At 32.8% G+C, this 23,578-nt stretch overlaps 3 protein-coding genes and 1 long non-coding RNA gene across 7 annotated transcripts; 2 read left to right on the forward strand and 2 right to left on the reverse strand.

Moving 5' to 3' along the window:
• The first annotated feature begins 1,174 nt into the window (after positions 1-1,174).
• On the forward strand, positions 1,175-3,503 carry LOC129914254 (uncharacterized). 3 transcript variants are annotated; one of them, XR_008772152.1, is made up of 8 exons: positions 1,175-1,271; positions 1,365-1,519; positions 1,609-1,883; positions 1,942-2,429; positions 2,506-2,622; positions 2,680-3,091; positions 3,149-3,326; positions 3,382-3,503. It is a non-coding gene; the product is annotated as an uncharacterized LOC129914254 (long non-coding RNA). The 3 variants fall into 3 exon arrangements; XR_008772153.1 differs by having other exon boundaries at positions 1,365-1,503; XR_008772151.1 differs by having other exon boundaries at positions 1,365-1,883.
• Positions 3,504-3,827: 324 nt separating this feature from the next.
• On the reverse strand, positions 3,828-5,416 carry LOC129914239 (TBC1 domain family member 31-like). Of its 2 annotated transcripts, none has more exons than XM_055993398.1 (3): positions 5,181-5,416; positions 4,008-5,024; positions 3,828-3,942 (listed from the first exon to the last, which is right to left on the reverse strand). In XM_055993398.1, the coding sequence occupies exon 2, from the start codon at positions 4,931-4,933 to the stop codon at positions 4,055-4,057; it is 879 nt and encodes a 292-aa protein (XP_055849373.1). In that variant the 5' UTR covers positions 4,934-5,024; positions 5,181-5,416; the 3' UTR covers positions 3,828-3,942; positions 4,008-4,054. The 2 variants fall into 2 exon arrangements, with proteins under 2 accessions (XP_055849373.1, XP_055849372.1); XM_055993397.1 differs by having other exon boundaries at positions 5,122-5,415.
• A 5,820-nt stretch (positions 5,417-11,236) lies between these two features.
• Positions 11,237-17,603, forward strand: LOC129914232 (T-complex protein 1 subunit gamma). The gene is made up of 4 exons (XM_055993381.1): positions 11,237-11,360; positions 11,419-11,480; positions 11,606-12,105; positions 16,375-17,603. The coding sequence occupies exons 1-4, from the start codon at positions 11,327-11,329 to the stop codon at positions 17,408-17,410; spliced, it is 1,632 nt and encodes a 543-aa protein (XP_055849356.1). The 5' UTR covers positions 11,237-11,326; the 3' UTR covers positions 17,411-17,603.
• A 2,487-nt stretch (positions 17,604-20,090) lies between these two features.
• Positions 20,091-21,439, reverse strand: LOC129914236 (uncharacterized). The gene is made up of 2 exons (XM_055993386.1): positions 20,544-21,439; positions 20,091-20,486 (listed from the first exon to the last, which is right to left on the reverse strand). The coding sequence occupies exons 1-2, from the start codon at positions 21,424-21,426 to the stop codon at positions 20,344-20,346; spliced, it is 1,026 nt and encodes a 341-aa protein (XP_055849361.1). The 5' UTR covers positions 21,427-21,439; the 3' UTR covers positions 20,091-20,343.
• Between the last annotated feature and the right edge of the window lie 2,139 nt (positions 21,440-23,578).

Here is a 23,578-nt window from a genome sequence, read left to right on the forward strand (position 1 = left end):
TTTTTGGTTTAGATATTGAATAATCTAGCTCTGACACTTTTTGCTTTTGACATTGAATAATTTAGCTCAGACATTTTTTGTTTTGACATTTCTGCTATTTGAATTGATAACGTTTTTGACTTCATTAATGAGTATACTAGGATGTCCGAGTGGGTAGAGTGGCGGACTGTCACCAAGCAGATACGAAGTTATTCCTGGGTGTGTTCAAAAAATTATATACTTTTAAAATTATTATTAATAGATATAGGCCTGGTACGCTGCTCGCGCTAAATTTTAGCTCCCATACAAATTATCGAAAATTTTTAGCCCAGATAAAATGGATCCCATACAAGTTATCGATAACTTGTATGGGAATTTTATCTCAGCTAAATTTTAGCGCGAGCAGCGTACCAGGCTATACTAAAAATGGAATGAATGGAATGTTGCATATAATATCAGATTAAAAAATAAAATTCATGATTTAAAACGAGGTTAAAAAAGAATTCTTTTTTGTTTTTGTAGTTGTTTTTTTAATTTCGATAAGACCTGTATTAAAGAGCTATATAATAAGCCTTTTCGAAACTATCTGTCAAATTTCAAAGCTTCGGTAAAGCTTCGTTTAAGATTCTTATAGAGTGGCTTAAAAGAAGCTGAAATGTAGCTTTTGTAATACCTTAACCGAAGCTGAAATGTTAGTTGGGATGAGATCTTGCTTTTCAAATTCAAATTCAAATTTAGATTTATTGGGCCTTACCAATAATCAAATTTAAAGCTCAGTTAAATATTTAACTGAGCGTTAAATATTTCTCCATACCAATAATCAATTTAATAGTCAGGTTAAGGGTTAACGCCACGTTAATTTTATAGTTGGGAAACTGAACTATAAACGCGCGGTTAAATGTAAACGCACGGTTTGTACTGTCATTTGTCAGCAAAAAAAAAACATTTGTCAAGTCAACAAGCTGTTGAGAAAAATTAATAATATTGGCGGCAATTTATTAAATAAGTAAATGGAAAAATTTATTTGTTTATAAATATTTATCCTTTTTATTAATAATATTCATTACTTTCAGAAAAGGCTGAAAAAGAAAACTAACCCCCTGAATACAATGGTGTAGCCATTGACCTATTATATATGGACTGCCAGGACCAGGTTCAAGCTATGGTGGCGCCCCTTGGTAGGGTAGCGGGAAATAGTAATTTGACACCTAGTTTTGTGACTTTTGCTTGTCAAAAAAAAAAAAAACAATTTAATTGTTTGCAAAAATTTTATGTTTCCCAAGAATAAAAAGGTAACAAAAAATTAAAAATATATTAATATATTCTTTTCACAATTTTATTCCAAGTTTTATAATTTAAATTTTTATTCTATTCTTTCATTTCAGAAAACCATTTGACAAAAATGGACAATCTCCTTGAAAAAAAAAACAATCGATTGCCCTTACTGCTAGCCATAAATTCACTTCCTTGCATTCCAGAAGAAGGAAGAATAAATTCAATAATTATTCCCTCAGCAGACCTATGGTGCAGAATGTGAAGAGTACCTACTTCAAAATAGTTTTCTCCACATCATGTTTTTTAACTTGCATTCTCCTTTAAATATTTTTCATTTTTTTACTTGAATTTCAGTTAAAAAGGAAACTTTCTTTGAATGTTCAGCTGGCATAGCTCATAAGTCATAACAAAATTGTTACCAAACTAGAAGCTGGCATGACTAAGCCCAATAAACAAACAATCTTGCCTATGTCAAAAATCAATGCTCTCTTCGTTAACCTCCCTGTGAGCAAAATCAAAGGTCTTGGGCTTTGATGTCTGTGAAAGACTAAAGAAGAATCAAGAATCTTGGAAATTTGTTGAATTTTTCTGAAGTTGAACTTTAAGAGGAAACTCGTCGGAAAAAATAGGTAAGTCATAATTTCTGAGATTCTCTTATAAAAATCCAAAATTCATTCCCTCTATTAGATTATGGTTGCACTTTATGTTCTCGCTTTTACTCGAAAAGCATTGGTTGCTGTAAAAAATTAAAATTTCGGATGGATTTATTCTATTCTGCGACTTTCTTCTTTTCCAATTAAATTAAATATTCGTGGGAGCTCATAGCGAACAGCACCTTGTTTATTCAACCAAGTAAATCACATCGTCCTCTTTCCGGAACAATGTCGTCTAGTGGAAGATTTCTAAAAAATAGGGAAGTTCAAAATATTTTCTGTATCGAAATGAAAAAACCGATCCTGGATTCATCGACGAAAAAATTCTACTAATTATATCACAAAACCTGCACCGACTACATTAAGCAAATTGTTTTATTCCTACTCTTAAAAAAATCTTCATCCACCAATTCATTCATTAATTGTAAAACATTTTATTCCCATCGATTATTTTGTAGAACTGGAAGAAAATCATCAAGAAATTCAAGAAATATCTTCTCAGCTAGAAACTATTCGGAAGCTGTGAGTATACATAAGTTAAAATCAAAAAATTAAAAAAAAAATAAATACCTATAAGATAATCTTAAATTTTTTTTAGAAACCTAAGTTTTATGGAAAAATTTATTAAAGACAAAGCTAAATCGAGGGCCACCCATTCGATGATTGATAATCTTGACATCATTAAAATGCACATTGTCAGTATTTCGGATATGAAGTAATAATTTTAAAATTTGTATTTAAAAATTTAGTCTCTAAACAAATTTATTTTCAGAAAAGAAACTCGAGAATTAGAAATGATTAACAATCATCACTTTAATTGCACTAACAAAACTATTCTAAATGATGCAGAAACAACGTTCTCAGCAACAAATGGAGCTTATTCTTTATGAAAATACAAAAGAAAAACTCAACCGAGCCTACAAGAGACTTGAGAATGTTAAAATGCTTACAAAAACTGTATCCGATGCACTTACGAATGCCGAACTCATATGGATAACTACACAATTGGATTTGGAAAAAAATCGTAACCGATTTAGTAACTCGGATGAATTAAATATGCAATGAAAATGTACAAAAGCTTGTTTGTATGAATATGAAAAGTTTGGAAGGCTTTTGAAATATGCTTTGAATGCATTGATAAATAAGAAACCTTATACGTCTGTTTTAGATTTAATCAATGAACTGTAAGTTTTCAATAATACTCGTATTTTGTATGATAAGCTTTAAAATGATATTTTTAGCAATCGAATTGAGAACATCTTGAAGCCTTATGTGTATGAAAGTCCTGTTAAATTGGCCATGTTCGAACAAATAAACTTACTCAAACCAATTTTCAATGCAAAAATGAATAAGAAACATTTTGAAATTGATTTTCGGCATTTGCGTTCTCAATTCCAGGAGAATATTCATGAAAAAATGGTACATTTTTTAATTTTGTTTAGACCATAAACTTTAAATTAATAATTTGTTTCAGAGCAATGATGCCTTGTTGCACAATGGTCAGTTGCTTTGGATTTGGTTTCTAACTGAACCAAAAAAATTACTAGATGCCGTTGCTGAGGTTCGAAAAGCAGCTTTTAAAGTACCAGTAATGACGGGAGTCAAATCACTTGGGGGTACAAAGAGAAAAGGAGGAGAATCAAGTATACCTTGAAATGTTATTGTAATATTTATTTATTTTTTTTAATAAAAGTTAGTTAATATAATAAATTGGAACTTACAATTTTTAGAATATTTCAATCATTTTTAAAGCATTTAATTAAGGGCTCAAATTTTGTATGACTTTGTTTTAAAAATATGTTTTTGTATTCTAATATTTTTTTGAAATATACAATTTAAAAGATATATAAATAAAATAAAAAATGCATGTTAAAAAAAAATTATATTTAAATCAGGAGCGCCATCGTTATGATTCGCATTTGAGTGCAGATTGAAATTCTCGTTCTAGATCTCTAATTGAAGATTCCACTTCACTTAAACCACGAGCCGATAACTTTCCATCATCTACTTGACTTTTTACATCATCTCGAAGTATCTTCAAATAAAAAAAGTTTATAGTTAAACTTAAAATCATGAAATTATATAGGTATAAATAATTACAAGTTCTAAGTCATTCTTAAGTTTTTTCTTTCCGTCATTGATTTTGTTTATCGTATTTCTAAACTATTCCTCATTGGTTGGTAATCGGCTTCACTTAAAATATCATCAATTTCATATTTATGTGAAATTAATTCCAAGTCCTGATCTTTGATGTGTTCTTCGGCTAATGTCAACTCGATTTCCATTGCCTCTTCATCTAGAATCTCAGAGAATCCATTTGATATAATCGACCAAGCATATTCTTTCGCTGTAACTTGAGTTTTGGAATAGAATTTCACCAACTGAGGATCAAAGTGATTTAGGATATTTTCACACATTCCCAAATAGTTTTGGGGCTCCAATGGATGAAACTCAAACCACAACTGGCATTGATTCGTTAGAATTGTAGCAATAATTTCAAAGCAAACAGTAAGACTGTTGGAGAAAATCTTCACAAATGGAAAGATGAATTCCGGGACAAAGTCACTTATGCCAAAGATCTTCGACCAATGACCAAGACATGAGAAAATTTTTATGAGATAACGCCTGGCTGTTGAATCTTTCAACTTTAGGCTGGCATTTAATGCAACAGCTGTTGAGTGAGTTCCCATTTTGACTATTTCTGAAAATTTTGACTTGTTGCAGGGTACATCGAGGAGAGCAGCCCAAATGAGCAACCGATATTTACTTGGATAGTGTCCGTATTCATTGTCAAAACAATTCACCGACAGAGCTTTTGGTTGGAACACGGCAGTTTGGCGTAGCATTTGAACACAGTTCTGGGCTGATTTAAGACAGTCAATCAATGCGCTAACATTATAAATGTTGCCCTCTCCTGTGTGCCTTATCGTGCTTAGGAACTCTTTATCTTTGGATAGAGCAACCCTAAAACAGTCTGTGGGCTCTATTATCGACATCAATCGTCTGGCAAAAAAGTATGTTGTCATTATTTTTGGGAAAGATCCAGGAGCTGTCTAGTTTGCGGGGCATTTGGCCCTTCTTCCATCCAACACGATTCCATAGGTGATAAATTTGCATCTGAAAAAAAAAAACAAAAAGGACAAAATTATTTGGGCTGAACGATTTAATTCTAATTTTTAATAACTTTCAAATATTAATGAATTTAAATAAAAACCTTTTTCCATAATGATTCATTGCACATTTTTCTTAGCACAAACATTTTAAAATACATACTTTTTTTCTGAAAACTGAAAGAATTCTTCGTTCTTCCAATACGTCAAAAAGTAGACTTCAAAAAAGACAGATGCTACTGATTTGTACAGCAAACAAAATGTAGATGGCCATAGTTTCTATGCACAAAAATGGTAGTTCAAGCGATCTGCCGGAAGATGTCGCTACGCTAACTGAGTTCTATTTACCGCTTTCTTCCACAGGCGCTAGTAATGATTGAACCACGTTTTCAAAAATTTTGTATGGAAACGAGGAGGAACTGGCAGTCCATATATAATAGGTCAATGGGTGTAGCTGTGGCTGTAGCTTTTAGCGCAAGTTGAATAATTCTCAACTTTTTGATCAGCTGCTGCCAACTTTTGTTGTTGTTTCCCTCAGTAAAATTTTGGCAGTACTACAAGCTACAGCCACAACTACACCATTGTATTGAGTCAGTCTATCGTCGTACTTAACGATAGATGAACATTTTTTTTATGCACTTTTGGCCTCCTTGCTTGGGCTCCATTTTTTAACTTTTTATGAATCAAGTGGGATAATAAAAAACGGCTATTATCTCATGACTCTACTAGTAAAAACAGGCTATTAAGGGCCTATTCACATTTTTGTTTAATATGTATGTCAGCTATTACATGAAGCCTCAAGAGTCTTGACTCTTTTTTCGAATTTTCTTTTGATAATCAGTCTGTGAGGCGCGTACTACCCAGCAAACGCAGAACTACAGAAAAAACCGGTGAAATATGTACGTAAAAGAAGTACTTCTTTTCCACTGAAAAAAGATAGGAGCTCGGGAAAAAACTCAGTTATATACTTTCTGTATATAAGAATACGTGAAGCAGCCATCTCTTTCTTGCATGCAAGATGAAATAAATTTCCCCTCCATTAATAGTACAGACAAATGTACTTCAAAAGTGCATCAGCGAAGCACTTCTGGAAGTGGTTCTGATGTACATTTTCCAGTACTTTTTTACCTACAGAAAAAGCACTGAAACTTGTACTTTTAAAGTACTTATTTGGAGCACTTTCATGGGTTTATATCCGTACTGCTAAAATCCATATTTTAATTTCATCTGAAAATAAAAAAAATCTTAAAAACAAACAAACAATTCTTTTAAACAACTATTATTTAATATTTTATTGGAAAAACACAAAATAGATTTTTTTTTTTTTAACAAAATACATAAAAAAAAGATCCTTGGGCACGCGACTGTGGCCTGGCCAGTTGAGAAAAATGAAAAAGAAAAAAATACTCTGCAGTCTGCACTTTGGTGGTAGTTTTTGTATCTTGTTTTGATTTTTTTTTCTAAATGCTCAAGGCTGAAGCTGCTGTAACTCAGTCAATGATGTCTGGAAATGATCGCCACTAAAAGACAGAAAAATCAACAACTTTATAATTTATCAATTTTATAATCAGCATACCTTTATTTTCCAAATCAATTGGTGGTTGTTTTTGTATCATTTTTGTATTAATAACGGTTCGACGTTGAACGGCATGAAGTCCAATAAATTGTATTTTTATAATCTATTTACACCTTATTATGACTTCACTTGAGTCGATACACATTTGTTTAAATTTAATTTTACAAAAAACACTACATTTAACGCAAAACGATATAAACAAACACGTAACTAACCTGAATGCATTTCAGAGCGTATGCACTCCATCATCAGCAATCGCGACTAAGCTTAGTTGAGTTGCAAAAACATTGAAAGCGGTACTTTTCTCTTTTCTTTTAATTTTGTCTTTGGCACATTAGATTAAGTAGGCAAGACTCAATATTGCCGTTGTCTAAATTTAGTGCATTTGTGTCTTTTTGTATGTAAAACGATTCAAATGCATCCAATCGTCTGTGGTCATTTACTTGTTTGAGTAGGGTTAAATTTTCGATGTTTATGTTGTTATGTTCATCATTTAAAATGTGTGACGCAATCGCAGATTTTTGTGGCTGATTGAGACGGACACAATTCATATGTTCTTTAAATCTTGTCTCTATGCTTCGTTTTGTTTGGCCATAATATTTACGTTTGCAATCACCGCATTCAATCATGTAAATCCCTGACTTACTCAATGTTGTTGTTTTGTCTTTTGTAGAACCAAGTAAATTCACTAATTTTTTGTCATTTTTATAGACCACATCCATTTCATGGTTATTAAAAACTTGTTTTAATTTATTTGTTATGGAAGGTTCAAAGGGCAACGCTACTCTTTTATTTTTATTTTTAACTACTTGTGAGAAAAAGGTTGTCATGTTGAAGTTTTTCACTTTTCGCGTATGTTTATAGATTAGTTTATCAATCATTTGTTCACTGAAACCATTTACACACGCAGTTGTTTTTATATACTCGTATTCTTTTTTATAATTGGAGATTGAAAGGGGTAAACGGCATAATCTATGAACCATAGAGTGATACGCGGCTAACTTATGTTGTAATGGGCAAAAAGAATCACTAGTAATAGTTCTCATAGTGCTTGTTGGCTTGTGAAATACACCAAATTCAACTTTATCATTTTTATATTGCACTTCTAAATCGAGAAACGCGATTTTTCTTTCCACTTCAACTTCATAAGTGAAATTTATTGTTTTAAATTGGTTAATTAAAATTTCCAACGTCTTTTCTATATCGTCTTTATGCACTACGGAAAACACATCATCAACGTAGCGATGCCAAACTCGCGGAAGAAGGTTTCTTTCTTTTAAACTAATTTCAAAAGCCGACATGAAAAGTTCAGATATAAGAGGGCTGAGCGGGTTACCCATATTTGTGCCAAACTCTACACTAAATATTTTTTGCCGGAATTGAGTTTTGCTGTTTCAAAATAAACTTCTTTTTTCTCACTTTCGATTTCAATTTTATTTAAATATTTTTTAAATTCATCTAACGCGATGTTCACCGGGATATTAGGAAATAATGATGACACGTCAAAGCTAACCATTATTTCCTCTTTTTGCAACACTAAATCTTTGATTTTATCCACAAACTCAAATGAGTTTTTTACTGACAAGCTTTCCAATTTCGGTAATTTTTTCACTTCATTAACTAACCATTTAGCCAATTCATAAGTTGGAGCATTAATGTTGGAGACGATTGGACGCATCTTTTTTCCTTGTTTATGTGTTTTTGGTAGCGCATACAATTTAGGCAAACTTGGGTTCAAAACAATCAATGATCTACTTAAACGAATACTAAAAACACTTCGAATTTTTTGTCGTAAGGAATCAACTTCTCTTATCATTCCTTTAATTGGATTTTTTTGTATTTCTTTATACCCGCACTCGGAGATCAATTGAAAAACACGTTGTTCATAATTTATTTTATCTAAAATGACAACTTGATTACTTTTATCCGCTTTAATATAAACTACATCTTTTTTTCTTAATTTTTCCACCGTTTGCTTTTGTAATTTTGCTGTTTCCGATTTTTGGATTGAGTTGACATTAGCATTTATTACACTGGAAGCAGTACGGCGAATATCATTTTGAGTTGACGGCACAAGTTTGCCTAAATTGTATGCGCTTCCAAAAACACATAAACAAGGAAAAAAGATGCGTCCAATCGTCTCCAACATTAATGCTCCAACTTATGAATTGGCTAAATGGTTAGTTAATGAAGTGAAAAAATTACCGAAATTGGAAAGCTTGTCAGTAAAAAACTCATTTGAGTTTGTGGATAAAATCAAAGATTTAGTGTTGCAAAAAGAGGAAATAATGGTTAGCTTTGACGTGTCATCATTATTTCCTAATATCCCGGTGAACATCGCGTTAGATGAATTTAAAAAATATTTAAATAAAATTGAAATCGAAAGTGAGAAAAAAGAAGTTTATTTTGAAACAGCAAAACTTTGCATGAAGCAAAACTTTTTTCAATTCCGGCAAAAAATATTTAGTGTAGAGTTTGGCACAAATATGGGTAACCCGCTCAGCCCTCTTATATCTGAACTTTTCATGTCGGCTTTTGAAATTAGTTTAAAAGAAAGAAACCTTCTTCCGCGAGTTTGGCATCGCTACGTTGATGATGTGTTTTCCGTAGTGCATAAAGACGATATAGAAAAAACGTTGGAAATTTTAAATAACCAATTTAAAACAATAAATTTCACTTATGAAGTTGAAGTGGAAAGAAAAATCGCGTTTCTCGATTTAGAAGTGCAATATAAAAATGATAAAGTTGAATTTGGTGTATTTCACAAGCCAACAAGCACTATGAGAACTATTACTAGTGATTCTTTTTGCCCATTACAACATAAGTTAGCCGCGTATCACTCTATGGTTCATAGATTATGCCGTTTACCCCTTTCAATCTCCAATTATAAAAAAGAATACGAGTATATAAAAACAACTGCGTGTGTAAATGGTTTCAGTGAACAAATGATTGATAAACTAATCTATAAACATACGCGAAAAGTGAAAAACTTCAACATGACAACCTTTTTCTCACAAGTAGTTAAAAATAAAAATAAAAGAGTAGCGTTGCCCTTTGAACCTTCCATAACAAATAAATTAAAACAAGTTTTTAATAACCATGAAATGGATGTGGTCTATAAAAATGACAAAAAATTAGTGAATTTACTTGGTTCTACAAAAGACAAAACAACAACATTGAGTAAGTCAGGGATTTACATGATTGAATGCGGTGATTGCAAACGTAAATATTATGGCCAAACAAAACGAAGCATAGAGACAAGATTTAAAGAACATATGAATTGTGTCCGTCTCAATCAGCCACAAAAATCTGCGATTGCGTCACACATTTTAAATGATGAACATAACAACATAAACATCGAAAATTTAACCCTACTCAAACAAGTAAATGACCACAGACGATTGGATGCATTTGAATCGTTTTACATACAAAAAGACACAAATGCACTAAATTTAGACAACGGCAATATTGAGTCTTGCCTACTTAATCTAATGTGCCAAAGACAAAATTAAAAGAAAAGAGAAAAGTACCGCTTTCAATGTTTTTGCAACTCAACTAAGCTTAGTCGCGATTGCTGATGATGGAGTGCATACGCTCTGAAATGCATTCAGGTTAGTTACGTGTTTGTTTATATCGTTTTGCGTTAAATGTAGTGTTTTTTGTAAAATTAAATTTAAACAAATGTGTATCGACTCAAGTGAAGTCATAATAAGGTGTAAATAGATTATAAAAATACAATTTTTGTATTACTTTTTTTTCTAAATGCACAAGGCTGAGGCTGTGCATTTTGATGGTGGAAATAAATTTTTGTGGCGTGCCGAAGAATTTGTGTGGTAGATATTGTTTAGAGAAAATAGTAATCACAAATAACACTCAACACTGAGAAGATTATATATTTTTCAAATTAAATTGTTTTTATTTTTATTCTTCAAATGGAGCAGCGAAAAATTTTTTTGATGTTGCTGTGGCTGTGGCTATCAAGGTTTTACTGGTTTCACTAGAAAATATAAAATGTAGGAAAAGTCAAATCAAACGCGAGCCGCCATTACAAAAGAGACAAAACTTTGTGCATTGCATACATTGCGCTCTTTTCCTCCCATTTATCAAAGAAGAGTTTATTTTTTCAGGAGAATTAAAACTTCTATTTTTGGAGGGGAGAGATTTTGGTAAATAAGGAAACACATACATCCTCAAAATAAGCTTTGTTGGTGGTTGTATTTTCCCCTAAACTACTGAGGTTTGGTTTGCAGGGTATTACACGATGCCTCTTGAGTCAAAGACTCAAATTTGACATTTCTCTTGATTTAAGTATTGTTGTTGTTGTATTCCACCAAGAAGCAAAAAGAAATGAAAGGGAATGTTGAAAAAAGAAAGAGTGGAAAAAGAAACGTCAAAAAACAGTCTCAGAATTTTGGCCCACGACTCTCCGGTCGGATATTTTTTTGTTTTATCTTCTTTCTCTTTTGCACTCATTAGTTTTGAAAAGAGGCGCGCCTCTTGAGGCTTCATGTAATAGCTGACTATGCAAACAAACCTACTAATGTTCTGCTGTTTTGCTCATTGAACAAACTTATAAATGATATATTTGTCTCCCTCTAATTTTGACAACTCCACCCGTTTACAGTTCAGTGTGTTCGTTAAAACATAACCTTTCGTCATCTTGAATCGCCGCAGATAGCACGAGTTTCTTTCTCATACAATAAAATTTTTACCCATTTTAAATTAAATTAAATATGTTTGGTGGACAGCAACCTATATTAGTTTTGAGTAATTATTAATATTTATATATTCAATTAAATAAAAAACTAAATTAAAATCATTTTAGGTCAAAACACAAAGCGAGAATCTGGCCGAAAAGTTCAGCTGGAAAACATCAATGCTGGTAAGGTGAGTAATCGTGCGTCGCCTACTGTCTCTTCTTTTTCTTTTTTTAATCCATCGATTTCTAGAACAAATTTTACCTCTTCTATAAAAAAGCATGCTTTTTTAAAACAATTTTAAATTTTTTTAAGGCTATTGCTGATGTTATCCGAACATGTTTGGGTCCACAAGCAATGTTAAAAATGCTGATGGACCCAATGGGTGGTATTGTCATGACAAACGATGGAAACGCTATTCTCCGCGAGATCACTGTCCAGCATCCAGCTGCGAAGAGTATGATCGAAATTGCCCGCACTCAAGATGAAGAAGTCGGTGATGGCACCACTTCAGTCATTGTTTTGGCTGGAGAGATGCTTGCTGTTGCTGAACCTTTCTTGCAACAGCAATACCATCCCACTGTCATTATTCGTGCATATCGTGAGGCATTGGAGGATATCATTAAGCACTTGCAAAACGACTTGAGTATTCCATTGGATGTGAATAACAAAGAACGCATGGCTGAGGTAGTAAAAGCCTGCGTTGGAACTAAATTCATTGGAAAATGGTCAGATTTGGCTGTGAAGATTGCTCTTGATGCAGTCCAAACTGTCACTCTTACCGAAAATGGTCGTTTGGAAGTTGATATTAAACGGTAAGTAATTGATTAACGGTCAATTTATTTCACAGAATCTAAGCGCTAATACTGGTCATAGTCCTAAAGTTAGTACTCAAATCGGTATTAAATCATTTTTTTACTCAGGTACTTAGCCCTTGAACTGCCAATTTACTGCCGGGTAATAGTTAGTTTTCGGTTCTAGATAGCTCCTCAAAATTAGCTAGGTTATTAAATCAATCGTTAGTACTAAAATCGGTACTTATTTATTTCTTTACACAAATCCTAAGTCGTAGTAATGTCATATTGGTACCGAGTTTTACTTGGGGTTTTGTAAAAGTTAGAACCTACAAATCTACAGTCTTCTTCAAACACAGTATTTTTCAATTCTATTAAGTTCGCGATCCCTTTTATAGAAAAAACATTTGGCGACCCTCACATACGATAATGTGTCAGTTATTTAAAAAGCTATTTACGGCCGTATTCTGCTATTCGATACACGTGAAAGTCTAAAATAAGAAGCGTTTAAATGGGGGTTAAAATTGAACTTAAACAATTTTTTTTTTCTTTAAAATTTCTAAAACAGCCGGAAATAACGTTTTGCTTTCGAAATTAAGCGTTTTTGCATAGCCATTAGGGTGGTCCAATTTTTTGGTTTTTACATTTCCGTTGTTCCCCACTCAAAAATTGGTTGCATATGTGTTTTGTATTACACACGTGAAATTTCAGCTTTTTAGGTGAAGTGTAAGTGGGCGCTCAACAAGCTCAAAGTTTTTGCTCACATGCTGTTATAGCTGGGTCCTCATGCCTAGTAATTAACTCTTGTTTTGATTTATCAAGTGAATTAAGTTATGATGTGGTAAAGTTTTTCATAAAAAACCAATAGTTAAGTGATATTTTCACAGATAATAGTTTTTGTTCATTTAAATTCGTCTGTAAGTATTTTTTGCTTGAAGTTAACAAAACAGAATTAATCAATGAAATACGAGCTAGTGACTCAAAACCAAAGAAACATGAAAATCATTTACATGGTTGTCGGGAACATGCGTGTTTATCATGTTTAAGCCAAATTCCAACCTCAAGCCAAGTCCTAATACAATATAATCAGATATTAAGGGTAAGGTAAGGGTAACAAAGTCTAATATTCCAAAGCTGATGAGCGCCCTCTTCCTTTTACTTTTGAGGGCTAAAACTTTCAGCATGTGTTGGTATTGATGTCTGTAGCAAAATAATGCGTGGGGAACTAATGAATTATATGGTTTATTTTTTTGCCTTATAACGTGGACCACACTAATAGCCATGTTGATGTGGTAAAGGAAGGAAATCTTTCGATTCACTTGAATCGAATAGCAGAATACGGGTGTTACTCATTTCGCATTTCAACTTGATGATTCTCTGCAGATGTTTTAGAGTGTGCCAAGTTTATGGTATTTGTTCGTTTTACAACTATAAACTATCAAAAAAAAGTTTTGAAAGCAGAGAATGGTCCTAACCGTTATTAAATGAAATTTCAGTATTTATCAACTATCGATGGATAGTTGTAAATCACGATATGGGTGTTTATTTTGTAAAGCTCTTCCTTCTAACACTATTGGCCAGTGTTTGTACGACATGTTTGTAGAAAGCTGTCGCGACATTTTGCATTAGACAAAATGTTTTGCTATTTGTAGCGATGGTGCCAAATCTTTGGCCGGCAACAAAAGTGGACCAAACGTTTCATAGAAACACTGCTTCCTTTATCGACAAGCTCCACCTACATAATTAAATGATGTGCTTAAATATGAGATTAGAGTACATAGGTAGTGAACACTATGAAAGGCAGGTTTAGGAATGCATGCGATGAAAGGGGTTCACTCCATTAAAGTCTTCAGAGGTAGAGATTAACTGGCTGTCAAAGGGAAGAGAGTAATTTTTTGGAGCAAAGAGCTTAATTGTATAATTGATGTTTTTACAAGATTCAAAATCTGAAAATTCGAATCATTATATTCTGAATTTAACTTTATTTAGCTTAAAAGCCATTTAGTTTAGATTGTTAAATTTTTTACCTTAACAGTTATTATCTTTCGTATTAATTAGTATATATAATTTGATAAAAACTTATATTTTGAATTTATTGTATAGTTTGAGCATATTCTATAATTTTGCGTTTAAATTCGTTAATGTTATTTATATTTTTTAACTCTTGCGGAAGATTATTAAAACTATTGAAACCTATATAAAATATTGTTCTCTGACATCTGGATGTTCTTGATCTTTCAATTCTAAGGTCACCACTATTTCTTAAATTGTATTCTACAACTTCATTAGTACGAACATTTTCACATAAATAACCGGGATACATATTGTTTTTAATCTTAAATACAAATATCATACCTAACATTAAAAACAAATCAAAGTGAGGTTTAATCAAGACATTACATAAATTTACAGCAGTGTTCATAGATATATTATTTCTTATTTTTTTTAATACACCAGTTTTTTTGGACACTTTTTTGCATATATAATTAATATGTTCATTAAAGTTAAGTTGTTCGTCTAGAATAACACCAAGATATTTTTTCTGACTCCCTTCGGTTCTAAAATTATCTTTTCTCGCTGTTATTTTTGAACACTTAAACATATTAACTCCGGAGTATTCCTTGGAAAACTTCGGTTCGAAAAATTCTTGAAGAACTTTCATCAAAAGAATTGCTATTTGTCCACATGGAACAGAGTTTATTTAATTTGGAGATGCAGCTATTAAGTTTCTATCTAGAAATGAAATCTGAAAAAAAAAAAAAATAGATTTAAAATCCTTTTTTGAATAATTCGGTTGAAATTGCCCATGTTTGGAGATTTGGTGTGTTTTTAAAGATTAATTGCAGAAATTATTTATTAATAATACTGTTGCTTTGTTATAAATAAATAATGAGTGCGTTTTTTTTCGTTCAATTTAGTTCAGTCAGTCCATTTAATTGACACTAAAAAAATAGCTTATTCAAACTGCATCCAAATTTAGGTAACATTAAGTCTGTTCAGCGAGGATTTTTCTAGATCAGAACAGGACAGGACAGCACAGTTTCGTGAGAAACGTCAGATCAAGTTAGAACAGTCATTTAAACGTCAGTTGTCAAAATAAAAAAAAAAAAACAAATTGTAAATTATATGAATTTTTTGCTTATCGGTTCTCGTTAGTTTTATTTATTTTTTGAGTTTTTACTGCGAAAAATATAATTAAAATTTGTTTTTAGTTAGAAAAACCACGAGCACCCGAGAAATATTCGCACAATTAAATCAAAACAAAAAGAAAAAAATGACAGCTTTGCTTTTGACATTTCTCACGAGTCTGTTCTAACCTGATCTTACTCAAAACCAAGAACAGAAAATCCTGTTCTAAACTGTTCTAGTTTTGTCAATGAACAGGAAACTAGAACAGCTCAGCACAGAAAAAATCTCAATGAACAGCAAAAAGCTGTACTTTTCTGCCTAGAACAGTCCAGCACAGCGTCAGTGAACAGACTTATTGAAGTCCTGCGTTATGGTGTTTTTCACAAAGTAGAAAGAACCTAATCTTTTCCTTGAGATAGAAGAATACAGCATCATGAATAGTGTTTGGTTGTATTACTGAATTAACGTATTTTTTTTTTCAAATAGTTCTGCCCGTCTAGTTTTTTAACACACAAATTAAGTCTTTTCTTTAATAGGTTTGTGAAACCGATTCATGCAAAAAGAAAACCCTTGCAAAATGAGTCCCAATCGGCAAAATGTGTTTCTTTATTAACGAAAGTGTAGTTTTTTTTTTAAGTAGACCAGACAGACAGCTATTCACAGCACGTTATTTCAATAATAAAACATGTCCTATTCATAATGGGAGTTCTTTCCCCCAAAGAGTACAATAAAAAAGATAATGGTGCCAGGTGGATGCAAACTGTTTTATTGTCATCTTATGACTGCTATAGTAGGTTGCTTTTGAGTGTACACACACATTTTATACAGACAAAAATTATTTTGCACTTCAATTTTCTGTTTGTTTAGTTTATTGAAAACTTCTTCACTAATCTTGAACTAAATTGAACTAAGTAACCAAGTTGACTAGTTCACCAAAACGAACTAGTTTGTTCCCGAACGACATAAAGCCTAGTTGCAGTCAAATCATTGTACGTATTAGTTCTTAACACCGCGTTGTGAAGAAATGCTCAGGTACTTACTTTTCGTTAGGACCGACTACCAGTGCTTAGTACCGGGTATTAGGCAAGCTTAGTACTTTTGTGAAGAAATATGCCATATATATTTTAATCTATTAGTTGATAATTGTTTGTATTCGTATAGTTACGCAAAGGTTGAGAAGGTACCTGGAGGAACTCTTGAAGAATCCTGTGTCTTACGCGGTGTAATGTTGAACAAAGACGTTACCCACGCTAAAATGAGGCGTTACATTGAAAATCCACGCATTGTTTTGCTTGATTGCTCATTGGAGTACAAAAAAGGTGAAAGCCAGACAAATGTGGAAATTATTGGAGATCAAGATTTCTCGAGAATGCTTCAAATCGAAGAAGAGTACGTCCAGAAAATCTGTGCCGATGTTATTGCAGTCAAACCTGATATTGTCTTTACCGAGAAGGGTGTCTCTGATTTGGCACAACATTATTTGTTGAAAGCTGGCATTACAGCCATTCGTCGTCTCCGTAAAACAGACAACTTGCGAGTGGCACGTGCTTGCGGAGCTACAATTGTTAACCGTACTGAGGAACTCACTGAAAAAGATGTCGGTACAGGAGCTGGTCTATTTGAAGTTAAAAAGATTGGTGATGAATACTTTACTTTCATCACAAATTGCAAGGACCCAAAAGCCTGCACTATCCTCTTGCGTGGTGCCTCAAAGGACATTCTTAATGAAACCGAGCGTAATTTACAAGATGCTTTGCATGTTGCAAGGAATTTAGTGCTCGAGCCAAGACTTGTTGCTGGAGGTGGAGCTGTTGAGATGGCTGTTTCTCAGTTACTTTCAAGGAAGCAACTCAAGGGACCTTATACAGCTGTTGCACAAGCTTTGGAAATCATTCCACGCACCTTGGCTCAAAACTGCGGTGCCAATACAATTCGTACTTTAACTGCGCTGCGCGCCAAACATGCATCTTTCTCAGGCGATGGAGTGTGTGCTTGGGGAATTGATGGCGAAACTGGTGAGATTGTTGACATGAATGTGAAGGCAATTTGGGAACCATTAGCTGTTAAGATGCAAACCTACAAAACAGCTGTTGAAACAGCTATTCTTTTGTTGCGAATTGATGACATCGTCTCTGGATCAAAGAAACGAAAGGACAATGAACCAATGCATCCTGGTGCTGCTGCAGCTCAAGAATAAAAAAATTATTTTTGTGTTTTTGTCACTTTCATCATCAATATCACACACACTCACACACATGTTTGCTTTAACAAAAAAGATAATCTTTTTGCAAGAAACTACATTTCTGTTCCGCATTTCGTTCTGTATTAATCAATTAATTTTATCATAATTTGTCAAATTAATAAAAAAAAGATTTTCTTTTTAATCACTATTTGTGTTTTTGTTTTTATGAACATTTTTTTCTGAATGTATGCCTTTTTAAATGGCAAAAAAAAAATTCCTCACAGAGAATTTTTATGGTACACAATTTTTTTTACATTTGAAAAAGAAATTTTTTGGAGTGAGATTTAAAATATTTGTACTTTGCTTGCAAGTAAAAATTCACATAAGAATTCGCATTAGAGATTAGACACACAAGATCCACTTATAGAAATGAGACACAGCAATGTTTACATTTAAGACAAACTAATAGTTGAAAATCTAAAGTGCATCAGTTATTCTTTGCTGACGATGGAGCCATCATATGTGAAGACCCGAAGTCCCTGCAACGAGCACTTGACGTATGGGTGGATGTTCTAGGTATCGCATGAGAGCGAAAAAGAATACCTAATATGCTGCCTATTTTCTGATCCACACAGGCCTATTCCTGACATTTATTTGAATGGAGTAGTGCTTCCCTAGTGGGAAAAGTTCAAATATCTGGGGTCTATGATAAATAGTGAAGCTACTTGTGATGACGATATCAATCGGAGACACTACATGTTCCGCATTTCGTTCTGTATTAATCAATTAATTTTATCATAATTTGTCAAATTAATAAAAAAAAAAGATTTTCTTTTTAATCACTATTTGTGTTTTTGTTTTTATAAACATTTTTTTCTGAAGGCATTCCTATTTAAATGGCAAAAAAATAAAGAAATTCCTCATAGAGAATTTTTATGGTACATAATTTTTTTTTACATTTCAAAAAGAAATTTTTTGGAGTGAGATTAAAAATATTTGTACTCTGCTTGCAAGTAAAAATTCACATAAGAATTCGCATTAGAGATTAGACACACAAGATCCACTTATAGAAATGAGACACAGCAATGTTTACATTATAGACAAACTAATAGTTGAAAATCTAAAGTGCATCAGTTATTCTTTGCTGACGATGGAGCCATCATATGTGAAGACCCGAAGTCCCTGCAACGAGAACTTGACGTATGGGTGGATGTTCTAGAAGGAAGTAGGTACCGCATGAGAGCGAAAAAGACAGAATACCTAATATGCTGCCTATTTTCTGATCCACACAGGCCTATTCCTGACATTTATTTGAATGGAGTAGTGCTTTTCAAGTGGGAAAAGTTCAAATATCTGGGGTCTATGATAATAGTGAAGCTACTTGTGATGACGATATTAATCGGAGACACTACATGATCGCACCATATCAATCAGCATACTAATGGAAAGAAATGTTTTTACGAACAGATAAGTCATTTATATTATATACAAAACAGAATTGATCCCAAAATAGACCCTTGTGGGACAATCAATTTCAAAATTGTAGGTTAGTTATTTTCTTAAACTACCCTACGCTGTGCTCCATTACAAAATTGCCAGAGATCTTCTAAGATCTTCAGCATAGCAGTAGAACAAGAATGGTCAGCTCTAAGATCAGATAAATTATTTGCTTTTTAAGAATTTTTTCTGCTTAAGATACCTAAACAAGGGAAAATGCTTATTGGCTGAGAGTTCGACTGAAACGGATTTTTTTTTGGAACAGAGGTTATTCTGGGATTTTTTTAGCGGTTGCTTGCGAAAGTGTACTACTTAAGCAGTGGTAAAATAAATGGGTCAGCATCAGCAGGACATTTATTACATTCGGTAGGATAAGTTTAATAAACCAAACAGGAATTCCACCATCACCAATAGCTTTAAGGTTTTTAATATATTGGTTATTTCTTCTTCATAAACAACCTCGAAACTTAAATAAACCACCATGATCATAAAGAAGGGCAGGGTTCAGGGATGAAAGAAGTAGGTAACTGGATTGTATAGGTAAAGTGGTTGTTCAGTTTGTTGAAATTGTTGTTTCTTGTTCATTCCTAAAATTTAAGTAAAAAAGATTCTATTTGGTCCACATTTTAGCCCCAAAAGTAGTCCCAAATGTATTTTTTGACCATGAACAGCTTCCTGGATGGAATTCCTAATAACAAGAAGGGGACAGGGATTGGGAAAATGAAATGCAAGTGTTTTAAATGCTACCGTTTACTTCACCAACTTTCTAGACTATTATATTCGGAAGATTAATCTAACAAACTAGAAACAATGCAGCACTTGAAACGGAGACCATTGGCTGATACAACACAAGACATTAATATAATACTGAAAGACAAAGCAAATAAAGAAGAAACAACAGAAAGCACACATGAGCACAGCAAGCAGTTGTTTTGATGTACCCTCATCTTTCAAAAAACAGCGCTCAATGATGATTGATTTCGGTGGTCTATCGGGAATCGATGTATTATCAGAGACAAGGCCGTTTTCAACTACAGCCTATTTATTAAAATAATTCTAACTTATATGCATGCAATTTATTAGCAGAGTTTGCTTTAATAAAAAATCAATACAATCAAAATAATCTATATTCTATATACAAAAATGAAGTTATCATCAAACAGGGGTCTGTTTCAGAGATACTACATCAACTACATAAGCTACATTTACTACATCAGCAACTTCAAAAATCAATAGTTGAGTCCGATTGAACGTTGGGAAATACTTGTTATGCTCTAAATAGTGCAAATGTTCAAAAAAATTCTTCGGGGAGTCCAACAGCCCGACGCAATTAATGTTTAAAGTCATTGATGTAGCTGATGTAAACAATGTAGTAAGCTGTTAAATAGGCCCCAGATATCGTTTTTAAAGCTCCGTTGTGCTGAAGTTCTATCTAATGGTTCCAAAACCTATTAGCTAGAACCGCTCTCCGCTTGATTGGTTGTTTCCTCTTCAAAATATAAACGACTATCCATTAGTTTAAGAACCTCAAGTCCTATCGATGTAAAATCTGGTTGTAGGTACCTAGCAAAGAGTTCAAGCGATTTTGGATTCTCTGGAAGAACACAACGAAATAAATCAATGATTGGCGGTTTGTGTGAGTGAATAATACTTGGCACACTCAAAATGAACTCCAGCTTTCTTATTTCCTTAAAATCTTTCGTACTGTCGTTGTGGCTAGCAATGAAAAGAACTTCATATGGCTGTTTCTTGCCTTCTTCATTAATTTCACTTATCAGTTGACCTTCTGTGTTCAATTTTAACCAAACAATTTTATGAATCAGTTTCAGATCCCATCGAGGGAAAAACTCTTCCAACATCCTTTGTTGATGTTGTTTCGAGTTGGTACACCAAATGGCAACAATTGAATTACTATGAATGACCGAAGTGAGTTCTATATCACTTAAAAGATTATTGTCAAGCATTTTGTAGCCAAGTTCTTGCTTGGCTTTTTTTAAACGACGAATGTATTTGTTTTTCCAAGGTGGATCAAGGACTATAAAATCGTATTTGTCTAAGCACGTTTTTATCTCCTGGAGTTTCACTAAATCATGATTGAAAAATCGACTTTGAGGAGGAATCAAATACTCGCGGTTATTGAGTGTGAATTTTTGAAAATCATTTCGAGTGTTAGCTCCATGGAATTGTGGAAAAACTGTTGGTTCTTCCCAGACTCGAGATATACTTTCTTCATATTTTTGTTGGAAATATTTGAAGTCTTCTCCAGATTCTTTTAATTTTTCAAGGAGATTTGTGCAAGTAAGTTTTAATTCTATTGTTTCTGGTGAGAGATTTGTGGTGGTTTTGGATTTTCTTTTTCTTTGTTTTGGAATAGTTTCCTGCAAATCCTTTTGAAGTTTCGGTTTGAAATCAAATAAATGTGGTTGAAGTTGATATTTTTGATGATCATCTGTGTATTTGTTATATGATTTGTTTATAAGTGCACTGTGGTCAAGATAGATAGCATTATGTCCAGTTGCATTTAATTTTATCATTTGAATTTATTTTGGGAAGTCAAACAAACAAAATAATGCCGGATTTATAGAGTGACAATCACAAGACAACTTCTTTTTTTGCCAGTGCCAGAATTTTGACATTGGCCGCGTTCAACGCAAAAATCTGAACAACCTGAACTTAATGCTACGTCTCCACTAAACCATAATCAGAGATACCCAAAAGAGATGAGAAACTTCTGACATCATACGGGTTTGCCTACAAGCTGCTTTAGACATTTTTGGATAAGTATGCGTGAAAAAATATACATTTCTGGCTAAGTATGCGTGAAAAAATCGTACATTTTTGCTTAGGTGTGCGTAAAAACACCGTGGCTACACTATGTGTGTTTTTCACATTTATTCACGAATACAAAAGAGATTACAACAACACGAAATAAACAAATGGGTTTTGGGGGGTAAAACGTACGAAAGTTTCCCATCTCCTTTGGGTATCTCTGCCATAATCTAGTTTCGTTTTCCAAAACTATACTATTCGGAATTTCGCTCATCTGTCAGTACCAAAAGAACAAAAGAAAATAGAAAAAAATATCTCCTAAACTGGGTGAAGATCAAAACAAACCAAATTTTTCAAGGACGCGCGCAATTTTAAAGAACTGTTGTTTGTAAAAAAAAACTCATACAAATCGATTTCAAGTGTTTTTTTGGTAGTAACGTTCTACTATAACTTAATTTAGTGTCTAAAAATCGAAAAAATTACGGAATTTAAAATATATTTCTATGCTGTATTTTTTTGCTTTTTTGTTTTGTTGGTTTGTTTTTGCTGGTTTGTTTTGATTTTCGCCGAGTTTAAAACGTCAAAATGGTAACTGTAAATAGAAAGAGAAGACAAGGACAAATGTTCGAACTTCCCTATTGGAGTTAATTACTCCTTTTCCAATTTTGAAATTTGTTCACGATAGGGAAGTTCGAACATTTGTCCTTGTCTTCTCTTTCTTTTTACAGTTACCATTTTGACGTTTTAAACTCGGCGAAAACCAAAACAAACCAGCAAAAACAAACCAACCAAATTAAAAAATGCAAAAAGTACAGCATAGAAATATATTTTAAACTCTGTAATTTTTTCGATTTTTAGACACTAAATTAAGTTAAAGTAGACGTTATTACCAAAAAAACACTTGAATCCGATTTGTATGAGTTTTTTTTTTTTTACAAAAAACAGTTCTTTAAAATTGCGCGCGTCCTTGAAAAATTTGGTTTGTTTTGGTTTTCACCCGGTTTAGGAGATATTTTTTTTTATTTTCTTTTGTTCGTTTGGTACTGACAGATGAGCGAAATTCCGGATGAATTTGACAGATGGAGTTATTTGAAGTTGTTTTTTGCATGTGCTTGTGATACTTAATAATAAATATTTAAATAATATTTTATATTCACTTTTATTGATTTTTTTCAATACTTTAGGAGTATTTATGAAACTGTGGTAAAATGGTAAATGTGGTAAACGAGCTGTCCACGTTTACCATCCGAATCTGTTAAATGTGAAAAACTTTTGATGCTTAAGCCTAGTACGCTGCTGAAGCGAAAAGAAATTTTCCATAAAAAATTTCGTTACGAAATCCTGAACGTATTACTTTTCGTTTTTCAGTTCGCAGCTCTAGGGAAAAATTGGAGAGTTTTAACTCATTTGTCACTTACTTTTTACTGCCCTGTGCATTTTTCTTGACTCCAAGAGCAGTGTTGACGGTTTTTTTCACTTTGAATTCATTTATTTCTTGCTTTAAAGATTATTTTCTGTTGATTTTTCTTGGTTTGAAATTAATTTTGAATTTTTTTTATTTTGAATTTTACAGAATACTCGATGATATTTGTGTGGATCAGAAGCAAAACCCATTATATCCACTTTTCAAAAAAAATGACTTAGGTATGAGGTTTTGTTTCTATTATTCAAATGCATACGTTGCGCCCAAGTTTGAGTCTCTAACTACATTTTTTGGCGTAGAAATCAGACCACAAAGTTAGAGGTTAATTTCAAAACCCATTTTATCCACTTGAGTTTTTGTTTCAAAACCCATTATATCCAAACAATTTTATTCGCATCAAAATCCATTATATCCATTCAAAATATTATTTCTAAAATAAATTTGAAATTCAAAAACCATTTTATCCATGGAATGATATTAGATGTGAATATCCG

Source organism: Episyrphus balteatus, chromosome 3 (assembly GCF_945859705.1).
Source record: "Episyrphus balteatus chromosome 3, idEpiBalt1.1, whole genome shotgun sequence".
Taxonomy (NCBI): Eukaryota; Metazoa; Arthropoda; class Insecta; order Diptera; family Syrphidae; genus Episyrphus; species Episyrphus balteatus.

Excerpts from the sequence above, each read along its gene's own strand:
- LOC129914236 (XM_055993386.1), bottom strand. The coding sequence starts at position 21,426 with ATGATAAAATTAAATGCAACTGGACATAATGCTATCTATCTTGACCAC. Across the intron at positions 20,487-20,543 it reads GTTCATTTTGAGTGTGCCAA|AGAATCCAAAATCGCTTGAA; the intron begins GTATTATTCACT and ends GTGTTCTTCCAG.
- LOC129914232 (XM_055993381.1), top strand. The coding sequence starts at position 11,327 with ATGTTTGGTGGACAGCAACCTATATTAGTTTTGA. Across the intron at positions 11,361-11,418 it reads GCAACCTATATTAGTTTTGA|GTCAAAACACAAAGCGAGAA; the intron begins GTAATTATTAAT and ends AAATCATTTTAG. Across the intron at positions 12,106-16,374 it reads TTGGAAGTTGATATTAAACG|TTACGCAAAGGTTGAGAAGG; the intron begins GTAAGTAATTGA and ends GTATTCGTATAG.
- LOC129914239 (XM_055993398.1), bottom strand. The coding sequence starts at position 4,933 with ATGACAACATACTTTTTTGCCAGACGATTGATGTCGATAATAGAGCCC.